At 38.4% G+C, this 24,473-nt stretch overlaps 2 protein-coding genes across 4 annotated transcripts in view; both read left to right on the forward strand.

The window, feature by feature from the left end:
• LOC134089438 (NACHT, LRR and PYD domains-containing protein 12-like) overlaps positions 1 to 22,067 on the forward strand; it is a 52,386-nt gene extending 30,319 nt beyond the window's left edge. Inside the window, exons 2-9 of one of the 3 annotated variants that reach the window (XM_062543897.1) lie at positions 9,948 to 10,255; positions 10,565 to 10,651; positions 12,180 to 12,254; positions 15,158 to 16,763; positions 17,844 to 18,017; positions 18,521 to 18,694; positions 20,827 to 20,997; positions 21,116 to 22,067. In XM_062543897.1, coding sequence (XP_062399881.1) covers positions 10,000 to 10,255; positions 10,565 to 10,651; positions 12,180 to 12,254; positions 15,158 to 16,763; positions 17,844 to 18,017; positions 18,521 to 18,694; positions 20,827 to 20,997; positions 21,116 to 21,164 — 2,592 coding nt within the window. In that variant the 5' untranslated portion in view covers positions 9,948 to 9,999 and the 3' untranslated portion in view covers positions 21,165 to 22,067. The remainder of the gene's footprint in view (positions 1 to 9,947; positions 10,256 to 10,564; positions 10,652 to 12,179; positions 12,255 to 15,157; positions 16,764 to 17,843; positions 18,018 to 18,520; positions 18,695 to 20,826; positions 20,998 to 21,115) is intronic. The other 2 variants (XM_062543883.1, XM_062543890.1) reach the window with 2 other exon arrangements.
• Positions 1 to 24,473, forward strand: part of LOC134089367 (NLR family CARD domain-containing protein 3-like) — a 105,027-nt gene that overhangs the window by 69,030 nt on the left and 11,524 nt on the right. The gene's annotated exons all lie outside the window — the stretch shown is intronic.

Below are 24,473 nucleotides of genomic sequence, written 5' to 3' on the forward strand. Positions count from 1 at the left end.
TGCAAAAAATCATCAACTAAGTTAGCTAATCAACCTGGTTAGCATTGTTAGCAAATTTAGCATTGTTAGCATAGTTAGCCTTTTTAGCATTACTGCTAGAAATCATCGGTTAAGTTAGCTAATCAACCTGGTTAGCATTGTTAGTAAAGTTAGCATTGCTAGCATAATTAACATTTTTAGCGTAACTGCTAGAAATCATAAGTTAAGTTAGCTAATCAACATTTTAACATGAATAGAAATCATTAGTTAAGTTAGAACTGGAATGTTTCATCTTTAAACTGTCTACCTTCACACTATCAACTCTCTGTAAACTATGCAACCACGATGTTTACCCTAGCTACACCTTAGTAACCATATCTACATTATCTATCTATTTTTGCATTTTCATGCACTGGTAATTCCTTGGAATTGCATTTCTAGTTATTATTATTCTTCCAGGCCCTAATTTGACTTGAACCGCTTATCGTAGGAACTTTGTTCAAGCTTTGATACGTAGCTCTTGCATCAAATTTTCATTCTATTATTTTTCATATTTCTATGACTTTTACTTTTTGAGATATTAGATAAAAACTAAACTTTTTTTCACATTGGCTTTGTGACATCATAATTGGCTTTTAAAGAAATAGAATGGAATCAATAGAATGGAATCAACTATGCCTGTGTTCTATCACTGACTGCAGCAACTTCAATGGAACTTCTCTCCATTGAACTGGATAGCTCACTTGTCATTCCCACTTTCTTTCACTTATTTTTCTTCACTTCCTTTCACTTTCTCTATCACTCTCTCTATTTCTCCCAATTTCAATAACTTTTCAAAACTATTATTAAAATAACACTTTTTATAGCAAAGCAACCACTAAAATTACTTAGTAACAACCTAGCAACCACTTCCATAATGACACCCTGGCAACCACCTTAGCAACCAATGTGATTTCCCTAGCAACCAATGCGATTTCCCTAGCAACCAACCTAGTAACCACTTTTTATAGAATAGTAACCACTTTAATTAGCCTAGCAACACCTTAGTAATCACTTTAAGTACCCTAGCATAATCCGTCCAATGACTTTCCATGCACTGGTATTTCCTTCAGGAAATGCTTTTCTAGTTACAGTGCATGGAAATGCACTGTATTGTTATTCCTAGGCTTTTTCTTTTTATTACAGTGCATGAAAATGCACTGTACTGTTCTTCCTAGGCTTCTTCTTCTTATTACAGTGCATGAAAATGCACTGTACTGTTCTTCCTAGGCTTCTTCTTATTATTATTCTTCTAACGCACGCAAATCAGCTAGAACCGTTTAACGTAGAAACTTCATTCAAACTACGTTACGTAGGTCTTACTTAGGACATGTGTGCTATGACTTTTCAACTTTGTAACTTTTATACTTTTTAAACTATTAGTTAAAAACTATTACAATTTCCCCCATAGACTTAACATTGCTCATTATGACATCATGGCAGCAATTAGAATCTTACTCCAGCTGGTCAGCCACCTGGGCACCAACTGTCAGTTTCTCTCAGGCAATCTCTCTGAAGACTACATATTCTGTTCCCCTGTATCCTCTGTGCACAACAGTATCAAAATAAGTCCTCCTAATTCCATCCAACTTTATATCCATTCATCTTCTTCAAACCATTCACTCATCCACCCATTCTAAACGGTCTGCCTATCAACATCAATTAGACGTTCTACATTCAACTTTTAAACAATCTACTCTGTCTCAGGCTGGCTCTCTTAAGACTAGCCAGTTAAATTGATTACACCTGTATCTGTATCCACTACTCTCAGTAGAGAGCTGTGTCTCTCCATTCTACAAGAATATAAGGCACATTCCATCCAACATTCTATCCATTCATCTTCTTCAGACCATTCACTCATCCACCCATTAAACTGTCTATCAACATCTATTAAACAATCTGTCTATCAACATCCATTAAACTCTCTGTCTATCAACATTAATTAGACTATCTACCTTCAACTTTTTAATTATTTACTCTGTCTCAGGCTTTAAGAGTACACTCTGGCACTCTTAAGACTAGCCAGTTAAATTGATTACACCTGTGTCAACTACTCTCAGCTAGAGAGCTGTATCAGTGTCTCTCTTAACAAGAATATAAGGCACATTCCATCCAACCTTCTATCCATTCATCTTCTTCAGACCATTCACTCATCCACCATTAAACTGTCAATCAATATCTATTAAACAATCTGCCTATCAACATCCATTAAACATTCTGTCTATCAACATTAATTAGACTATCTACATACAACTTTTAAAGTATTTACTGTGGGTCCCTCTCAAGCAGCGTTTATATGTCCTCCCTCGCTCCTCGATCCTCAATGATCTACATAAAGAAAGATAGAAGAAGGGCTAGACTATCCCATTGTTGCCGCTCCATCATTCTTTATGTAGATCAGTGAGGAGCGAGAGAGGACGCGTAAACGCTATGAGAGGCACCTTCTGTCTCAGGCTTTAAGCATACAATCTCTTGAAGACTACAGATCCTGTTTCACTACTTCCTCTGTCCACAGCTGTTTCAAAATAAAGGTCCTCACTGCAATAATACACTATTAAATCATTTAACCAATGAAACTACTCAACTATTGAACTGTTCAACCATTCCAACTGTCAGTTATCATCCACTATGCCTCCAGTCAACTACATGAAACCTCCATGTACCTAGCAACCAACATAGCAACCATTAAAATGAAGTGTTTATGACCGTTTCCATAGCAACCAACATGATTATACTGCAGTAACTTCTTGTTTCCTGATAATGGCCACCATGGATACCCTAGCAACAAATGTTTCAAAATAAAAGTCCTCACTAGCAAGTTAGCTAGTTAGCATGGTTAGCATAGTTAGCATTGTTAGCATAGTTAGCATTTTTAGCATAACTGCAAAAAATCATCAACTAAGTTAGCTAATCAACCTGGTTAGCATTGTTAGCAAATTGAGCATTGTTAGCATAGTTAGCATTTTTAGCATTACTGCTAGAAATCATCGGTTAAGTTAGCTAATCAACCTGGTTAGCATTGTTAGTAAAGTTAGCATTGCTAGCATAATAAGCATTTTTAGCGTAACTGCTAGAAATCATTAGCTAAGTTAGCTAATCAACATTTTAACATGAATAGAAATCATTAGTTAAGTTAGAACTGGAACGTTTCATCTTTAAACTGTCTACCTTCACACTATCAACTCTCTGTAAACTATGCAACTACCATGTTTACCCTAGCTACACCTTAGTAACCATATCTACATTATCTATCTATTTTTGCATTTTCATGCACTGGTAATTCCTTGGAATTGCATTTCTAGTTATTATTCTTCTTCTAACGCACGCAAATCAGCTAGAACCGTTTAACGTAGAAACTTCATTCAAACTGCGTTACGTAGGTCTTACTTAGGACATGTGTGCTATGACTTTTCAACTTTGTAACTTTTATACTTTTTAAACTATTAGTTAAAAACTATTACAATTTCCCCCATAGACTTAACATTGCTCATTATGACATCACGGCAGCAATTAGAATCTTACTCCAGCTGGTCAGCCACCTGGGCACCAACTGTCAGTTTCTCTCAGGCTTTACAATCTCTCTGAAGACTACATATTCTGTTCCCCTGTATCCTCTGCGCACAACAGTATCAAAATAAGTCCTCCTAATTCCATCCAACTTTATATCCATTCATCTTCTTCAAACCATTCACTCATCCACCCATTCTAAACAGTCTGCCTATCAACATCAATTAGACGCTCTACATTCAACTTTTAAACAATCTACTCTGTCTCAGGCTGGCTCTCTTAAGACTAGCCAGTTAAATTGATTACACCTGTATCTGTATCCACTACTCTCAGTAGAGAGCTGTCTCTCCATTCTACAAGAATATAAGGCACATTCCATCCAACATTCTATCCATTCATTTTCTTCAGACCATTCACTCATCCACCCATTAAACTGTCTATCAACATCTATTAAACAATCTGTCTATCAACATCCATTAAACTCTCTGTCTATCAACATTAATTAGACTATCTACATTCAACTTTTAAATTATTTACTCTGTCTCAGGCTTTAAGAGTACACTCTGGCTCTCTTAAGACTAGCCAGTTAAATTGATTACACCTGTATCAACTACTCTCAGATAGCTGTATCAGTGTCTCTCTTAACAAGAATATAAGGCACATTCCATCCAACCTTCTATCCATTCATCTTCTTCAGACCATTCACTCATCCACCCATTAAACTGTCAATCAATATCTATTAAACAATCTGCCTATCAACATCCATTAAACATTCTGTCTATCAACATTAATTAGACTATCTACATACAACTTTTAAAGTATTTACTGTGGGTCCCTCTCAAGCAGCGTTTATATGTCCTCCCTCGCTCCTCGATCCTCAATGATCTACATAAAGAAAGATAGAAGAAGGGCTAGACTATCCCATTGTTGCCGCTCCATCATTCTTTATGTAGATCAGTGAGGAGCGAGAGAGGACGCGTAAACGCTATATGAGAGGCACCTTCTGTCTCAGGCTTTAAGCATACAATCTCATTAAGACTACAGATCCTGTTTCACTACTTCCTCTGTCCACAACTGTTTCAAAATAAAGGTCCTCACTGCAATAATACACTATTAAATCATTTAACCACTGAAACTACTCAACTATTGAACTGTTCAACCATTCCAACTGTCAGTTATCATCCACTATGCCTCCAGTCAACTACATGAAACCTCCATGTACCTAGCAACCAACATAGCCACCATTAAAATGAAGTGTTTATGACCGTTTCCATAGCAACCAACATGATTATACTGCAGTAACTTCTTGTTTCCTGATAGTGGCCACCATGGATACCCTAGCAACAAATGTTTCAAAATAAAAGTCCTCACTAGCAAGTTAGCTAGTTAGCATGGTTAGCATTGTTAGCATAGTTAGCATTTTTAGCATAACTGCAAAAAATCATCAACTAAGTTAGCTAATCAACCTGGTTAGCATTGTTAGCAAATTTAGCATTGTTAGCATAGTTGGCATTTTTAGCATTACTGCTAGAAATCATCGGTTAAGTTAGCTAATCAACCTGGTTAGCATTGTTAGTAAAGTTAGCATTGCTAGCATAATAAACATTTTTAGCGTAACTGCTAGAAATCATTAGCTAATTTAGCTAATCAACATTTTAACATGAATAGAAATCATTAGTTAAGTTAGAACTGGAACGTTTCATCTTTAAACTGTCTACCTTCACACTATCAACTCTCTGTAAACTATGCAACCACCATGTTTACCCTAGCTACACCTTAGTAACCATATCTACATTATCTATCTATTTTTGCATTTTCATGCACTGGTAATTCCTTGGAATTGCATTTCTAGTTATTACAGTGCATGGAAATGCACTGTATTGATATTCCTTCGTTTTTTCTTTTTATTTTTATTTTTATTATTATTCTTCCAGGCCCTAATTTGACTCTAACCGCTTATCGTAGAAACTTGGTTCAAACTTTGTCACGTAGCTCTTGCATCAAATTTTCAGTCTATTATTTTTCATATTTCTATGACTTTTACTTTTTGAGATATGAAATAAAAACTAAACTTAATTTTGCCATAGACTTAACATTGGCTTTGTGACATCATAATTAGCTTTTAAAGAAATAGAATGGAATCAACTTTGCCAGTGTTCTCTCACTGACTTCAGCAACTTCAATGGAACTTCTTCTCTGTGTGTCTCTTCATTGAACTGTATAGCTCACTTGTCATCCACTTTCTTTCACTTCTTTTTCTTCACTTCCTCTCACTTTCTCTATCACTCTCTCTATTTCTTCCAATCTCAATAACTTTTTAAAACTATATTAAAATAACACTTTTTATAGCAAAGCAACCACTATAATTACTTAGTAACAATCTAGCCACCACTTCCATAATGACACCCTGGCAACCACCTTAGCAACGGACATGATTTCCTTAACAACCAATGTGATTTCCCTAGCAACCAACCAAGTAACCACTCTTTAGTGAATAGTAACCACTTTATTTAGCCTAGCAACACCTTAGCAATCACTTTAAGTACCCTAGCATAATCCTTGCAATGACTTTCCATGCACTGGTATTTCCTTCAGGAAATGCTTTTCTAGTTATTATTATTATTATTATTCTTCCAGGCCCTAATTTGACTTGAACCACTTATCGTAGGAACTTGGTTCAAACTTTGTCACGTAGCTCTTGCATCAAAGTTTTGGCCTATTACTTTTCATATTTCTACAACTTTTACTTTTTGAGATATTAGATAAAAACTAAACTTAATTTTGCCATAGACTTAACATGGCTTTGTGACATCATAATTAGCTTTTAAAGAAATAGAATGGAATCAACTTTGCCAGTGTTCTCTCACTGACTTCAGCAACTTCAATGGAACTTCTTCTCTGTGTGTCTCTCCATTGAACTGGATAGCTCACTTGTCATCCCCACTTTCTTTCACTTCTTTTTCTTCACTTCCTCTCACTTTCTCTATCACTCTCTCTATTTCTCCCAATTTCAATAACTTTATAAAACTATTTAAAATAACACTTTTTAGAGCAAAGCAACCAGTATAATTACTTAGTAACAACCTAGCAACCACTTCCATAATTACACCCTGGCAACCGCCTTAGCAACCGACTTGATTTCCCTAGCAACCAACGTGATTTCCCTAGCAACCATCCTAGTAACCACTTTTTATTGAATATTAACCACTTTATTTAGCCTAGCAACACCTTAGTAATCACTTTAAGTACCCTAGCATAATCCTTGCAATGACTTTCCATGCACTGGTATTTCCTTCAGGAAATGCTTTTCTAGTTATTATTTTTATTTTTATTATTCTTCCAGGCCCTAATTTGACTTGAACCACTTATCGTATGAACTTGGTTCAAACTTTGTCGCGTAGCTCTTGCATCAAATTTTCAGTCTATTACTTTTCATATTTCTACGACTTTTACTTTTTGAGATATTAGATTAAAACTAAACTTAATTTTGCCATAGACTTAACATTGGCTTTGTGACCTCATAATTGGCTTTTAAAGAATTAGAATGGAATCTACTTTGCCGGTGTTCCCTCACTGACTTCAGCAACTTCAATGGAACTTCTTCTCTGTGTCTCTCCATTGAGCTGGATAGCTCACTTGTCATCCCCACTTTCTTTCACTTCTTTTTCTTCACTTCCTCTCACTTTCTCTATCACTCTCTCTATTTCTCCCAATTTCAATAACTTTTTCAAACTATATTTAAAATAACACTTTTTATAGCAAAGCAACCACTAAAATTACTTAGTAACAACCTAGCAACCACTTCCATAATGACACCCTGGCAACCACCATAGCAACCCACGTGATTTCCCTAGCAACCAACGTGATTTCCCTAGCAACAAACTTAGTAACCACTTTTTATAGAATAGTAACCACTTTATTTAGCCTAGCAACATCTTAGTAATCACTAGCACTCTAGCATAATCCTAGCAATAACTTTCCATGCACTGGTATTTCCTTCAGGAAATGCTTTTCTAGTTATTATTATAATCATTGTTTCACTTTTATGTCTTCTATGTCTTCTATGTCTACTTTTATGTCCTCTTATACGTTAATTACACAGTTTATTTATTTTCTTTAACCCCTTACGTGTACATGTAATTGAGCTTTGGCAATATTGTTGATGAAACTTGCATGCCAATAAAGCTTTATTGAATTGAATTGAATTGAAAGTAATCTCATCGCCATCTGGTGATTGCGTTCCTAGAGGCTAGCAGGAGTGGATGGGATTTTCTTTTAGAAAAAATATATCTCGGCCCACTATGGGAAGTTAGTTAAATGCCTTCAATATGCTATGCATTTAGGTCAGCTCTATTGCTTCTAGTGGGCATACTTTATTTTTTAGGATCAGTTTAATTGTTTTGAGTTTGTTTGTAACATGGTGATAACGAACTACAGTAGCTAGCTACAGTAGCATTTGACGTCACCAGTTTGGGCGCTTCATCTCCAACTGATCAAAACGGCAATTTGCATAACTGGCTTATCATATTTTTGTAACAACAGAGAGCGATGTAAACCGCGTGGTAATTACCTTTATGTTGGGATAACTTGTGTTGTGCTCCTACTCACACAAGAGCTGGCAGTAAGTGTGATTGTCTACTATCTAACCAACTAGCTAACAAGCCATGCTAGGTCAGTAACGTTGTCGAAGGGTGTCACGTCACTTGAAGTTGTAGTCCATTTATGAAATGAAACGAGCAATTACGTTTTTTTAAAATAAGGCGAAATAGGGTCTGCTATTTTCACAGTTAGTAGATTATTACAGTATACAGACTGAAAAATATTTTTGGTGGATAAGATCGCTGGTATAGCTGCGTAGTATTTATTTGAAAAGTCGGTCTATGGGACTTAAAGGAGAATTCCGGTGTGAAATTGAGCTTAACTGTACCGAAACATGTTAAGGTGTACTCACACGTGTTTTAGACGCACTTTCACTCACCCCCAGCATTCCGAACTCCTCCGTTTTCAGCCTAGCTTACAGTAGGCTTGAATCTATTAGATTGGGCATTACGTAGCCTATGCAGCTAAATCGCTATTTTTAAACCATTAAAAAGGTTCCAAGTAACTCCACACTGCATTGGTAGACTTCTGAGGGTCCTGACGTTTAAAACGAGATACTGAGAACTTTGGAAATGCACAGGAAGTTTATTAAAAAAAAGACTGTTTACAAGCAGTGCCTTCATAGAATCTCTCCGCTGGGCGCCATCTTGGAATCAAGTCGTGATAAGCCGACTGACGAGCACGAACGAACAGGAAGGACAGGGGAACATATTGCTAAAGTAATTCCATAGGAAATATATAGTTATACTGTCTACATGAGCATGATGAGTAACAAAGCTCAAAATGTTTGCAATATGTCCCCCTGTCTTTCCTGTTCGTTTGTGCTCGTCAGTCGACTTATCGCGACTTCACCACAAGATGGCGCCCAGCGGAGAGATTCTATGAAGGTACTGCTTGAATAAACAGTCTTTTTTAATAAACTTCCTGTGCACTTCCAAAGTTCTAAGTATCTCGTTTTAAATGTCAGGACCCTCAGAAGTCAACCAATGCAGTGTGGAGTTACTTGGAACCTTTTTAATGGTTTAAAAATAGCGATTTAGCTGCATAGGCTACGTAATGCCCAATCTAATAGATTCAAGCCTACTGTAAGCTAGGCTGAAAACGGAGGAGTTCGGAATGCTGGGGGTGAGTGAAAGTGCGTCTAAAACACGTGTGAGTACACCTTAACATGTTTCGGTACAGTTAAGCTCAATTTCACACCGGAATTCTCCTTTAACATTGGAGCTGCTCTTCGATAGGAACGCAACCACTTGGGGCGCTGGTTTTCACTTTCCCTCCCTATGTTTGGAAAGTGATTATATTGTTACCACGGGATGGAAAATGGAGCTGAATATGTGGGTACCTCACTGTTCGCTAGGTATGTTGATAAATAAATGTAGTAGACTGAAATGACATGCATTGTGGATGTTTTAAACGGAGAGGTTGCTAGCGGTCGTTAGCACGGTATGCTTTGAAACGCCGCGGGTCTGTGAATGTGAGACATGTCGGGAACTGTAGTTTATCAGTGTAAATGATATGTGGGAGCTGCGTGTGTGGAGTTACTAGTGCTCATGAACGGCAGAACCCGTGAAAGCGTAATCTCCGCGTTTCACAAGGACTTTGTTATAGTGGTGTGAAAGAGTACATTGTATGGTTGCAACTTGCACAAAATAACACACACACACACACACACACACACACACACACACACACACACACACACACACACACACACACACACACACACACACTAATATCCTAAACAGTTCATGGCACAATGCATATTTGCATATTGGAATTTTGTTTTCCATATGGACTTTCATGAACCCCTCAACATCTTACAGGGCTGGGATGGCCTGACCTCCAGTGTAGCAGACCCATAATCTGGAGCCCACGATGACTGCAGTGCTGAACGAAGTGCTGAGGAAGACTCTGGACAACCTCTCGGGGGCCGACTTTAAGAGGTTTAAGTGCTACCTTCGGGATGAGTACCAAATGCCATGGGGAAAGCTGGAGAAGGCCGACATAGATGATGCCGTGGACTTGATGGTGCAGGTCCACAGCATGGGGGCGGGGGCCGTCATGTTCACCATCTTGCAGAAGATGAACCACAACCAGCTGGCCATGGACTTGGAGAGTGATCTGGCAAAATGTAAGTGTGTAGTTAAGTCTGAAGATGATGCACCTATTTGTGTATGTGGAAAGATGAAAATGAATTAATTATGATGAAAATAATCATTGAGTTCTTTCTATTTGCTTCCTGTTGGACTCTTTTTGTTCCATTTTATGTCCTTTTTCTCTTTCTTCTCTCAATCATCTCCTCTCTCTCTTCTATCTTATGTAATTTTCCCTCTCTCACTGTACCTTTTCATTATCTCTCTGCTGTGTTTAAACCTCCTGCCTCATATCTCTCTCTCTCTCTCTCTCTCTCTCTCTCTCTCTCTCTCTCTCTCTCTCTCAGGTGGAGGTCAGCAGTGTTCCACAAGTCCGGCTGCAGGGGGTGGAGGGATCAACATAAACATGTCTGGAGCATCTGCACCACAGCAAGGTAAAGAGCCACCCTGATTTCACCAGTGATTAGAGATGCACCGATTGCAATTTTTTGGCCGACTCCGATTTCCGATTTTTCATAGAATTTGACCTGCCGATACCGATTTTAGCCGATTCCGATTGGCATCTTCTAACCACTTTACAGCACACAAAAATAGTTATTTTCTATCCTTTCTTTAATACAACATGTTAATATAAAAATGTAATCAACTTATCAATGGCTGGTAAAAAAAATGTGAATAGACAGATTGTTCTTCAAGTCTTCTTCACCTGCAGTATTCCCAGTGTGGGACATTCATTTCACACACTACTAATGCACTGTAGGACTACTATTTTTTTCTTCTCACATACAATATCCAACTGTAAATATCTTCAGAATACTGATAAGTGTATAACTGGAAAGTTTGGTGTATAGGTGCTACATAGGTTGAGATGTTGGAAAATTACAAAAAACTAATTTTGAGATAACAGCCTTGAAACACAGCCAATGGCATGCATACTCAGTCTACTACACTCTTCTTTGAACTTTCGCGATTGCTTGCGGATACAAAGGAAGTGTCCATATTTGGATGGCATAACGTCATGAAACACAGCTTTCCAACGACACCACACATGATATGTTTTGTATCACGGTCGCGGTAGTGTATGATGACATGTTAGAATGCTTACTTTTGGCGAATTTAGAAGAAATATACAGGCGTGGGTAGACAAAAGGTAATGAAATAAACCTCTAAATGTGTAAATCGGACTTTGTTGTTGTAGCCTATTAGTGTGAAAAAATACATGCTAAGGTGGCAAACCGAAGCAAAACAATGTTTATTCCTGCCGTGGCTATGTTGCTGCTTGTTGACAGCGCTTGTGGTTCAGCTGTGAGCACGCAATTAGCGGCAAGGACGGGCGGTGATGTGCGCTGTTTACGTAACCTGAAGTGACAGCTTAATAAATTCCACGCAATATGGCAAAGCACAGCGTTCGCTGCTTAGAAAAACTCAGCATTAGCGCTTTATCCAGCCCTTTGGCGCTGGATAAAGCGCTGATTTGGCGCTGTTAGCCTTTGCTAGCTTCATCAAACTTTGCTAACTCAGCTGTGTAATGTTGTTACAAGTAGGTGCGAGTGCATTTGACCGGCATAAAATCGGCATGTCTCAGACTGACCGGCCGGTCGCCGGTCGTGGCCGATCACGTGAAAATCGGCCGATTCTGATCGGCGGCCGATCGATCGGTGCATCTCTACCAGTGATACAACTGCAAGTCTCTGGTAGTGCACCTGTTTGAGCATGATGTGGGAAGAATGAAATTCATTCATTTTTTCTGCGGTCTCTTTCCCTCCCTCTTTCATATTTTTCTGCTTACTTCCTGTGTGACGTTTTCTGTTCCATTTCATGTTCTCCTTCTTTTCTCTCATGTCTTCTTGTCTCTGTCCGTCATCCCCTCTTTTTGTCTTCTGTCTTATCTGCCTTTTCCCCCACCATCCGGTTCTCTCTCTCTCTCTCTCTCTCTCTCTCTCTCTCTCTCTCTCTCCTAAGCTGGAGACCAGCAGTGTTCTGCAGTGGGTGGAGGGATCAATATGAACATGTCTGGAGCACCTGTGTCACAGCAAGGTAGCACACACACACACACACACACACACACACACACACACACACACACACACACACACACACACACACACACACACACACACCAGGCTTGTGCAAAATTCAGAATTGAGTTGAGAATGACTCCTAAATTCCAGTTCAATTCTTGAATTTGAATTGAATTTGAATTGAATTTGAATTGAATTTGAATTGAATTTGAATTGAATTTGAATTGAATTTGAATTGCGGTCAAAAACAGGATGTAGAATTACAAATCGAAATTTAATTAAAGGAAGTACAATTGAAATTCAAAGAAATTCATGTACATACTGTAATTTAAGGGTAGAGTTTAAAATGAAGTTTCACAATATTATGTCAGATATGATCACAACAAGCACAACTTATAATTGAAAACAGTAAGCAATTATATTTCCAAATAAAAAACTGAATGTATGTGAGATTCAACACATTCTTCCTGTTGTGTGACTGGAATTTTTTTGAATTGCCATGAATTGAATTCCACTCTCTGTCATTCCAATTCCAATTCAAATTCAGATTCCTTTGGGGTAGGGCCAAATAAATTAAATTCAAATTCCAATTCATGAATTGAATGGAGGCCAATTCTAAAATTCGGAATTGCGCACAACAAGACACACACACACACACACACACACACACACATTCCATAATCCTTGGTATTACCAATTATGCATATCGTTAATGACATCATTATTCTATTTGGGGCCTTTCATTTTAAGAACATGGGAGTAATTTCCTTCAGGAGGACCTGTAGATTACTGAGTGGATTGGAAGATAGACCATAAAAGATATGGACAGAGAGTCACAGACGTCAGCAGAGACCAATGAAGCATTGGTCAATTTCAAATTTCAACAATTGTCCTGTTGGGCTGCTTGTCTTTCTGCACAGGCTTAGGGGACGTAGATGTGACGTAAGCACATAGTCTGACCGAGGTCTGACCTTTGATGACGCTTTATTCCCTCTGGATGCATGCACAAACTTACGTCACTTTAGCATTGTTTTCGGAAAAAAGTTTATTACTCAGCCAGTAAGACACTTCCGAAGTTATGACGCCAGTCACACAATGTTGTATTTTTTTTTTTTAAGTATATTTTTTGCCCTTTTTGCCTTTATTAGTATAGGACAGTGAAGAGGAAGACAGGAAACAAGTGGGAGAGAGAGATGGGGCGGGATCGGGATATGACCGCAGGCCGGATTCGAACCTTGGTCCCCCTGGGCACTCGGATCCGTATATGGTACGGACGCTGTAGCCTGCTGTGCCACAGCGCCCCCCACACAATGTTGTATTACTCCGAAAATAGAAAATGTTTGTACAAAGAATTAAAACTCTTCAGCTGTAACGTTATTTGATGTTAACGTGGCGCCAACATTCAATGGGGTTGGCTAGCTGGAACTGGTCTCCTATTTAGCATCAGGTCCACCATACTGTCTACGCTCTCCGAACGTTCGGTATGTTTACCATTTCATTACTTAGGCCTAGAATGAAATGAAAAAAATAAAACAATGAAATAAAATGCTAGAAGGAGCTACAATGACATTAAATGTTTACCTATAATTTATATAGCTTATATACATTTATATTTATATATACTCAGATGTCATTTAGTAAGTCAGCAGATCAGCTTGACTTTGCTATTATTTGTTGACTTTAAACCCGAAGCTGTTCCTGTAGTTTTTTTCTTCTCTATCCCCTGAAGGATATTTCCGCTTCGTCTTTTCATCAACAAGGTAGCTCTCGCTAACTTGAAGCAACTGAGAAGCAATGGGCCTTGATTCATTTGCGCGCCAGAACACAATGTGCATAGTACAGGGCATATACCTATATTATAGGTACCTCATATCTGCATGTCAGGATATTTACCATCTGAAACTGGATTTTTCCACCTCTGTCAAGTCATCATATTCCATGAGAGTGGGTAGGGGCCACAAGGAGTGAAAGTTGTTGATCTTGATAAACATGCTGAGTCCAACACACATGCACCCATGTTGGTAAGCAGGCTGTCAAAGTCACGTAACGTTGCATAGGCTACTACATCAACAACCGCGCTTGCCTACTGCCCTAGCGATTCGGTTGCCTGATCAAGTTGCTGATCTTGCAAAAATATGCCGGCACACACACGTCGGTAGCATTCTGTTAAAATTTGCAGTCGTTCTTGACTATCTGGCTATGGGTATAACATTCATTCAAACATCACTTCCGAGTTAATAGCACTGGCATGGCCATGTCATGCGGTTAGTTTTAATTTCCCAACAACAGCAAAAACGCACGGGTATGTAATGTGTATAATATTGCCATTAGCTGCTACTCAAACACCTTTCCCCTTCACTTTTTTTTACTTTGCAAAGTCAGTAAGAACCGCTACTAACTGCACAATTCTACATCATCGCCAATCTAACATGATCTACATGCATCAACGTCACTGGGCAACACGATTCTTTGAAAACATTGTTTGAACGTGCACTGCACTAGTGTATGATTAATGATAAGAAATAGGGAAAATATGTCTGTTCAGTAACACTTTACTTGAAGGTATCTATCTTCTGTAGGCCTACCTACATAAGAGTGACATGACACAATCATGGCACATGAAACCTATTCTATCAAGACATAAACCAAATGATACTTAATAACATTAGCGTTATGTCATAAATGGTCATGGCAGTGTCATGTCACTTTTATGTTAATAACTTTAACTAAAGTGTAACCATTTATTCTTCCAATGATAGTTCAGCATTACAGAATGGCTGAAAGCAAAAAGAAAGCAGATTGACAAGTAAAATGGCACCTTGATAATACATGCAATGGAATGCAATACATGCAATGGAGAAAATTATATCTTAAGGTGGCCAGATATTTCTCATTACCTGTTATTTTTGTTGTTTTCAGGTCATGGCTCAGCACAGAAAGTTAAAATACTGAAAGAGAAGCTTCAAACACACTTGAGAACCAAGTTTTCTGCTGTTCATCAAGACACTGGAGTTAAAAATGTAGAAGATATCTACACTGACCTTTACATTGTTGAGGGCCGCACAGGTGGGGTCACCAATGCACATGAAGTGTCGCCAATTAACATGAATCAAATTGGGAGAGGACCAAGCTCGGAAGATAAGCAAGTTAACTTGGCAAACATGTTCACTGACAGGTTTGCCACAAAAGTTTTGACTTTGGGGATTGCTGGTGTGGGGAAAACGGTTGCAGTGCAGAAGTTTGTCACGGACTGGGCTAATGGAGGAACAAATCAAGACATTGACTTTGTCTTTGTTCTTCTGTTTCGAAAGTTGAACTTGATTATGGAAAAAGATTACACTTTTCTTGAACTCCTTCTTGCATTCTACACGGAACTCAAAGATTTGACAGAATTGTCTGAATTCGCAAACTGCAAAATTATTTTTGTCCTTGATGGTATGGATGAAAGCAAGCTCCACCTAGACTTTGAAAAGTGTATTAGTGAACTCAATGAGAAGACTTCTGTGGACATCCTCATGACAAGTCTCATTAAAGGAACATTACTGAGTACTGCACACATCTGGGTTACAACCAGACCAGCAGCAGCCAGTCTGATCCCAGATGAGTGCATCAATTTTGTGACAGAGGTGCGAGGATTCAATGATGACCAGAAAGATCAGTTCTTTCAGAAGAACATAAACAATAAAGAGAAAGCCGAGAAACTCATTCTTTATATAAAAAAGAATAGAAGCCTTCACATCATGTGTCACATACCGGTATTCTGCCGTATTATAGCTAGTGTGGTAGATGAAATACTGGGAGATCAGAGCAAAGAAAAAAAAGCCAAAACTTTGACGGAAATGTACACACTGTATACTTGCACTCAGTTGAAAAGAATGAATGAATTCTTGGACATTGACATGAAGATGAGTGCAAAAGAAAAAGGCCAGTTGCTTGTGAAACTTGGGAAACTGGCATTCAAACATCTGGAGAAAGGCGCCTTGATATTCTATAAGCATGACTTGAAAGCTTGTGGTATTGATGTCAGGGCTGGAGCATTGCAGGCTGGAGTTTGTACACAGATCTTCAATGTTGAGGGTGCTGCAGCTGAAGATAATATATTCAGCTTTGTACATCTAAGTGTACAGGAATTCTTGGCAGCTCTTTACGTTCTTAACAAAAATGCAACTTGTTATTTGGGAAATCGTCTCCCCAAAACATGGAGGAAGACAAACCACTGGCTATCTTCACCCTCAAGGTTTGACCTTTACATGCTTAGTGTGGACAAGGCCTTACAGAGCCAGAATGGACATTTGGATCTTTTTGTCCGCTTCCTCCTTGGCCTGGCTCCAATGTTGGAGCCTCAAATCAGGTCCCCCCTGAATAATGTGCTGCCACAGTTAGCTGTCAGAGAAACATGTATCAAGAACACAGTTCAATACATCAAAGAAGTCATCAAGAGAGACGACTCACCAGAACGGACCATCAACCTCTTCCACTGTTTGAATGAGCTTGGGGACAACTCACTGATTGAGGAGATCAATGGGTAATGCATACAAACCATTTCCAATTTGAAGGTTTTGGCAAAGAGCATAAATAAGATCATGATGTTGAAGGGAATTATTTCATCAAAATCAGTCCAGTATTACAGCTAGGCTACACACCGGGCATGTAACTGAAGCGATCTGTTCATGGAGCGAGTGCTACAGTTACCTTCTTCCACACTAACCAATAGAACTGCCTACACCAGACGTTAGAGTGGTGTGAACATTCTAAAAACAGGACCTAGACAGGTCTTTTAAAAACAATTTATATGCTCTGCAAATTTATTTTCAGACTATTAGGAATAATAACAGATCTGTAAGTGTTTAGTTGAATGAAACGTTTATTATTTTTCACAAACATCCACAAAATTGCAAAACAATCATCCACACAGAGGTCAATCACGTTTTGGCTCAATTTGCATTTGAGCCATCAGTTGGAGAGAGTTTAATTTAGGAACCCATAGGGAGGGATTTTACAAAATCAAAAAATCAGTACTAGTACTTGATCTTCATTTTAATGATTTGGTATTGATTTACACATTTCAGTCCTATTCCTTTGACAGTGGAGGTGTGAATAAACAGTACATTAGTGTAGCCTAAATTATACAGTATGGGGGTAAAGTCTCAATAGCATATGATGGTAGATGGTTCCTTGCACAAAGCAATATTTTCTGACAATCACACTCACACTCGCTCACACACACAAATAAAAGGCCAGTCTGTCCGAACAATATGATATTTTGTTGTTTTCTGGACCTACATGTAGGATTACATATCGAAGGCTTTGTTTGGAGCGGTGCAGTTGCATTGTATACAACAATAACATTTTGTGAGGCCGTAAAACTATGAATTAGCCTACTTATGGTATCAAGTCAGCTTCATCTCTCAGAATATATTTAATGTACTGAATAGTACATATGCTTGTATTGTCAAGAAAAAGCGACTGCTTAATACTGTCACTTATCGCTTTAATATTCTGAACTTTGTTTTGAAGTAAAGTGGTGCAGTCTTAAGCAGCTAACAATGAGTATTAGTAAGATTCCAAATTGTATGATTTACATGTTGTCTTAAATGATACCCAGGTACATAAACTCAGCAGATGAGAAGAACCTGACTCCAGCCCAGTGCTCAGCTCTGGCTTATCTGCTGCTCATGTCAACTACAGACATGGAGGAGTTTGATCTGAAGAAGTACCTGAGATCAGAGGAAGGGCTCCACAGAATGCTCCCAGTAGTGAATGTCACAAGGAGAGTTTGGTGGGTAATCATTAATGATAATGTGGGATCTGACGCAACTGGCTGAGATGTTCATTTCTCAGCACTAGGTGTTGATCAGTGTCTATGAATGTGAATGGAAATAATTGTAATAGAATACTAGTGAGATCTCAGATAGGTGGACAAGCAGAACCAACCGTAACTTTTAAACAGGATAAATTGGTGTCCTCTCTCAAAAGAAAGCTGTTAGCTAGGGCCGAATTCGTGAAAAATCATGAAGATTGGGCACTTCTGGAAAAGTTTTTGATTTTTGGCAGGGTGTTAGGTATGGGCCTAAGGGGGCCATTTTGGACTGTATGCATAACTGCCACTAGGGGTGCCACCCCAACTTGTATCCATGGATTTTTTTTAAACCTTAGGCCTATACCTAACACCCTGCCAAAAATCAAAAACTTTTCCAGAAGTGCTCAATGTTCCCGAATTCGGCCCTAGCTATGTAAAAGAATGGCATCTACACTAAGCTGTCTTTATGTACTTTTTAACAGGCTGAATCATTGTCAACTCACTAAAGCAAGTGGTAAACTGTTAGCATCAGTGCTACAGAGGACACCTTCCCATCTGAGAGAGCTGGACATGAGTAACAATGACCTGCAGGATAAAGGTGTGGAGCTGCTCTGTGTGGGATTAAGAGATCCACAGTGCAAGCTGGAGATACTGAGGTCAGTTATGAGCCATATGCGAATAGTGACATAATAGCTGATAGATGTTGTTTGAAACAGACGAAACAAAAACAGGAAAGAGGCACAGAGAACACTGCATCAGTTGTGTTTATGTACAGGTGTGTTCTGCTTTGTATAAGTGACATTTATAAGATTGGTAAATCTCTAGTGTTAGTAAAAGTAATCTGTCCTCCAGCGTGCGTGTCTGCTTTGCACGTGTTGACAGATAGCTAAACAGTCAGTGATGAATGAAAACCCCAGACGTGGATATAAAGTTGACACTTTACTCGTGTAAAGGCATTAACACAGGAAACCACTGAATCTGTGAAACTAAATACAAAAACAGTATTTAGAATTAAGCTACAACCTGTTCCAATAAATCACTTACAATCAGGTCAGAAGTAAACACTGTAAATATTGTAAATACTCATATAGCCTAAATAATATATACCAAAGAAAGAACTACAGTCTAAGCTGTATTAAATGCTAGCTCCTAAGTGAACTGCATAGTAAATGCATTGGGTGAGCTGCTTATGTTAGCCTACACAGCATCACAATATAAGAATTCACAAAAAATACTCACAAATATGCGAACGTAAAATATTCGTTAACAACATTACTTACAAGCAAAGCTTCTCCAAGGCTTTTAAACACATAGATGACGTAGATTGTATTAGGAAGGAAAAATGCTTTCTGCTGTAAGTGTGCTGGTCATAAAATGGTTGAATGGTGGTAACTTAGCAACCACCAGACAGATTCATAACAATAAAGAGATTACATAACACTGACCAGAAACTAGCTATCCTGCTGTATCAGATATGGCCAGTGTGTGTCGCCAAAACAAAGAATTAATAATACATAACATGACAAAAAGTGTTTAGGTAACTCCCTCTGTGAAGATCATAGGTGTAATTATTTATGCATTGTATAAGGTGATCGTAAATCATTAGAATGATTATGGTAATTTCTCAAAAAGCATTCTGTAAAATCACTAGGATTGTAATATTTCTGCGTTATTATTCACCAAAAGGTTTTAGAATAATCAAAACATCAAAACTCTTACCAGAGACATTCACATATTATGCACCTACTGTAGTTGGAATAATAAAAAGGTTATTTCCTATGGCTAAAACACCTCAGCCAACATGTCACAATTATGCCAAAGCAGTTTTCTCAATGCAGTCAGCAAGCTCCCTCTTCTGTCAGACAGGAGGAGGGAAAAACATGAGCTCTTAGAGAGTGTCAACTTACCCATCTCCCCAAACCAGCAGTATTAGTAGCCGCCTCAAACACATGTGAATCACAACAGTACTCCAGCGTTTTGATTTGCAGCCAAAGGAGAGAGTTGTTATCTTAGCCAAGTCGGGAGGGAAAACATCCTCTTTACAGAGCCACCAGACTTTCTTACGGGAATAAAAAGTATAAGTGAATTACAGGCAGGTTATAAGAAAAAGCAGAAGAAAAGAATCTAACGAAGGACACCTTCCCATCTGAGAGGATGAAGGATGCAGGATAAAGGAGTGGAGCTGCTGTCTGTGGGACTAAGAGAACTGCAATGCAGTTATGAGCCATATGTATGTGGGACAAAATAGTTGGTAGAAGTTATACGTGTAGGTGAAATGTGTTTGAGCCCTGGGTAGAATGTACAAAAGTCTCACTTGAACTACAAAATGTATAGACTGTTTATATGCTATAACGAATTAATTACAGTCAAGCATGTAATAGGTGTTGAAACGTACCCTTAATAGGCAGGCAGTTAAATTGGGGTGTGTCAATTTGTGTGTATGTAATCAGACACACACACAACTATGTGATGATACTGTAAATGGCTTCACCTGTCAGTTATATTTTCCAAAATTCTATGAGAGCGATTAGCCTATCGTTATCATTGTGTCCCCCGTGGTTAACATACGTCATCACCAAACAACAGTAATTTAACTCAAATGATCTCAAACTACAGACAAGAATCTTTTGTTTTGTTTTGAGATGTCCTATAATTTGTCCTCTATATTTGTTTGTCTCATCCTGTATTTTAATTGGTCCTAAACATTTTTACCAGTGTATTCTTTATGTGTATTCTTGCTACCATGCCATGTTCTATTCTCTGTCTCTTGGCCTCTCACTCTTTGCAGACTTGCTGGTTGTAAGCTAAGAGAGGAATCCTGTAAGGCTGTAGCCTCTGCTATGGAGTCACTGGTCTCCCTGACAGAACTGGACCTGAGTGACAATGACTTAAAGGATTCTGGAGTTCAGCTTCTCATTGCAAGACTAAGTAGCCCTCACTGTAAACTGCAGACTTTAAGGTTTGTGTGCTTGACGTTCATTCTAGTATCACACGTCTCCTGATTGCATTATGCATGTGCTGGATTAAGTTTATGTCCATTAACTGATCACACTTCTGTTTTTACAAAATCATTCCAGGATAGATCTGCCAACTACCTATGTCTGTTTGTGCAATAGAAAGTTGTGATGTACAGAAGTCTCACTGAAACTACAAAACCTATGGACTGTTTATATACAGACACAAATTAATTACAGTCAAGCATGTAATAGCTGTTGAAACGTACCCTTAATAGGCAGTTAAATTGGGTTGTGTCAATTTGTGTATACGTAATCAATTAGCCACACACACAATTGTGTGATGATAAATGGCTTCACCTGAAAACTATCCCTAAATAAAATAAAATGTTTTGTATTATCAATCATATTTTCCAAAAAGCTATTAGAATATAACTATGAGCACAAAGGTGCATCATCATGCACTTTGTCTTTTATATGGTTGTGTCCTGTAATTTATCCTTTATATGTGTTTGTCCCATCCTGGGTATTCTGTTTTTATGAAATTCAATAGCAGCATAACACACAGATGGAACAAAAACAGGAAAGAGGCACAGAGAAGACCATACATGTTGTGTTACGTATTTGTGTAACGCTGCACAAGTCATGTACATGTGTGTGCTGCTTTGTGTAAGAGCATGTGAAATTTATTTAATGAAAGATTGGCACATTTGTAGTGTAAGTGAAAGTGTTTAGGTAAAGGTAACACATAATAATAACTACAAACTATTCTTCGTTTGTTAGCATTGTTACACTATTAGTAAATGGTTTGTAAAGTATTGCTCGTACATTATTTCTTATTAGTAAAGCATTTGTATGCACAATTATAAATGGTTTGTTCATAGAAAATAAGTCTATCCCAAAATATGTTTGTAAATAGATGTTTTTTACTTAAATAATGCAACAACCATTTATACATGAAATACATTTCCCATTATAGACCAGTTGCAAACTATTACTAAATAGCACAACTGCATCATCATGCACTTTGTGTTTTGTTTTGTTTTATCTATATTTGTTTGTCCCTTCTTGTAATTGGTCCTAATAAACATTTCATTTTTAAACATTTAATACGAGTGTATTCTCTATGTGTACTCATGCTACCATGCAATGATGCGCATTACGTTTTCCCCAAACATCGGGGGTAACAAAAAAAGCTGTGGGCGAGCTAAACTGATGACGAGAGAGCTACAACTTTTGTTTTTGGTCGTAGTTATCCAATTGCATCAGAGTCCATAATCAGTCACAGTAAACATTGGTCGTAGTGTTACCCAATTGTGTGCAGTGAGATTTTCAAATGCATGCTTGGTGCCATTCCTCGAGTTGGGCCATTTTCATTATTCGTAGCCAGACCCTTAATCTGAAAGATTCCAGGGTCCGGTTTACTACCAGGCTATCTGTGTACAACTACCACTATGATTTACATGCTACAAACTTTTCAGTCTGTTTACCAGAAACGACTAGAACACTTTTCTTGTAATAGAAACTGTATTCTTACTTCACTTATTTCCACCTGATGGGATGTTACAGAGCATAAGCCCTGTGTTCAGAAGTGTCCCAGATGCAGTATCCGTCCAAAATAGACAACCTTCTGTAATTGAAGCAGAGTAGAGCTTAGAGCTGCATCTGGGACACCTCTGTAAGTGGTGGACTAGAAGAGTGGAAGTGGTCAGCTCCAGTGACTGTGTTGTAACCTGAACAGAATGAAGCTGTACTTGGTGGAAATCAGCAGTAAAGCAGTGGTGCTCATGATGTTGTTGTTGTTGTTGTTGTTGTTGTTGTTGTTGTTGTTGTTGTTGTTGTTGTTGTTGTTGATGACATTTTCTATTAACTTAAGGCATAGAGTTTTGGTGAAAAAGTTGTGTAGAATGTATTGATAGAATAATAAGAGACGGTTGCAAACTAAGACAGAACAGGAAAACAAAAAGGAAAAACTCAACCCTACTTTCTGGTGGTAAAGGGGTGTTTGCCTGCCTTCATGGGGCACAGACCGCTCCCAAGAGAAGTGAAAAAGTGAGTCTTCCGGGAAATGTATTAGCCTGCATTTGCTAAACTCACATATAAAAACGTTCAAGAAATCTACAACCGCTCAACTGAAAAATAAAATAGTCAAACAATTAATAAAGAGCGGGGATCAGAAAAATAGTAAACAAAAGAATGGCAGAATGCAAGTGAATTTGGGAGAGAGAGCCATCTTGAAATAGGTCGGCTTTTTATAACAGGGGGCTGGCTCTCAGTCGGCCCGTCACTCTGTGTCAGAATGGCGAAAGATACGCCCCATCTCCACCTATAAAAGGGATAGTGACAGAACAGGCCAAAAAGAGCATGAAAAGTACATGCAACCTCAAACCTGTAACAGTCTGTGACTCTTGTTAGTAAAGTATGTATTTAGTTGTTTATGGGATTTTCATTCATAATTCCTGAATGTGCATGGTGTACCGTTAAATGCTTTTTCCTTCTTTATCAATTTCAGACTGTCTGGTTGTCTCATCACACATGAGGGCTGTTCTCTTTTGAATTCTGCCCTCAAATCAAACCCCTCCTACCTCAAACAACTGGATCTGAGCTACAATCACCCAGGAGATTCAGGTGTCAGAGAGCTCACAGAGAGACTGAATGATCCCAACAGTAAACTAGAGACTTTCAGGTGAGTGCTTGGTGTTTATCATAAAGTTTAGTTAGTTTGATGAGGTTCTAGTGGAGCTGTTCATCCTACCACATATTAAACTGGGCATGTCATGGTGCTTTAAGTACTGCAAGTAAAAGTCCCTTAGTTCACACATATGAGGCTCCTGAATAGTGTACACTTCTACAGTTCTAAAATTCATAACACCACACCATCTACCCAGGCAACAGATCATTAAGACAACTTGCACAGTGACTTTCTGAAGGGCAAAGCTCCTGTTCAATTCAATTTGTAGGTAAATAATGAAATACACAAATAACTTTGATACATGAATAACATCCTCAGCACACAGAACAATAAAACACACTTGAATACTAAAATGAGCATCACAACTGTTCATACAGTATGTTCAATCCCCAACGTCACTCAATCCAGCAAAAGATTCTTTGGTCTGACTGATTTATGGCTCCCGCTGACTCTCATTCATTCCCAAAAGCAATATTTAAAAAATAAGCTCAAAGAAATGTTGTTGAATTATGTCAGCAACCATTGTACTTTATTGATAGTAATGTTTTGTTGAAGATATACAGCAAGAATATCAGAAATCCACTGGAGCAGTGTGGAGAAATTAGATAACAACTGCAAATGTCCTAAGACTATGCCTGTCTTTCAAACTATTCAGATTGCCACCACATGGCCATACCATGCCATTACACCACTAAGCAAAACACATAAATGGCTCCGGAATCCCGACGGAATTACGGATCACTCCCAATATTAAATTGTTTCCTTCTTGGGTTATGCCTGACATTCACT

Source organism: Sardina pilchardus, chromosome 1 (assembly GCF_963854185.1).
Source record: "Sardina pilchardus chromosome 1, fSarPil1.1, whole genome shotgun sequence".
In the NCBI taxonomy this organism is placed as follows: Eukaryota; Metazoa; Chordata; class Actinopteri; order Clupeiformes; family Clupeidae; genus Sardina; species Sardina pilchardus.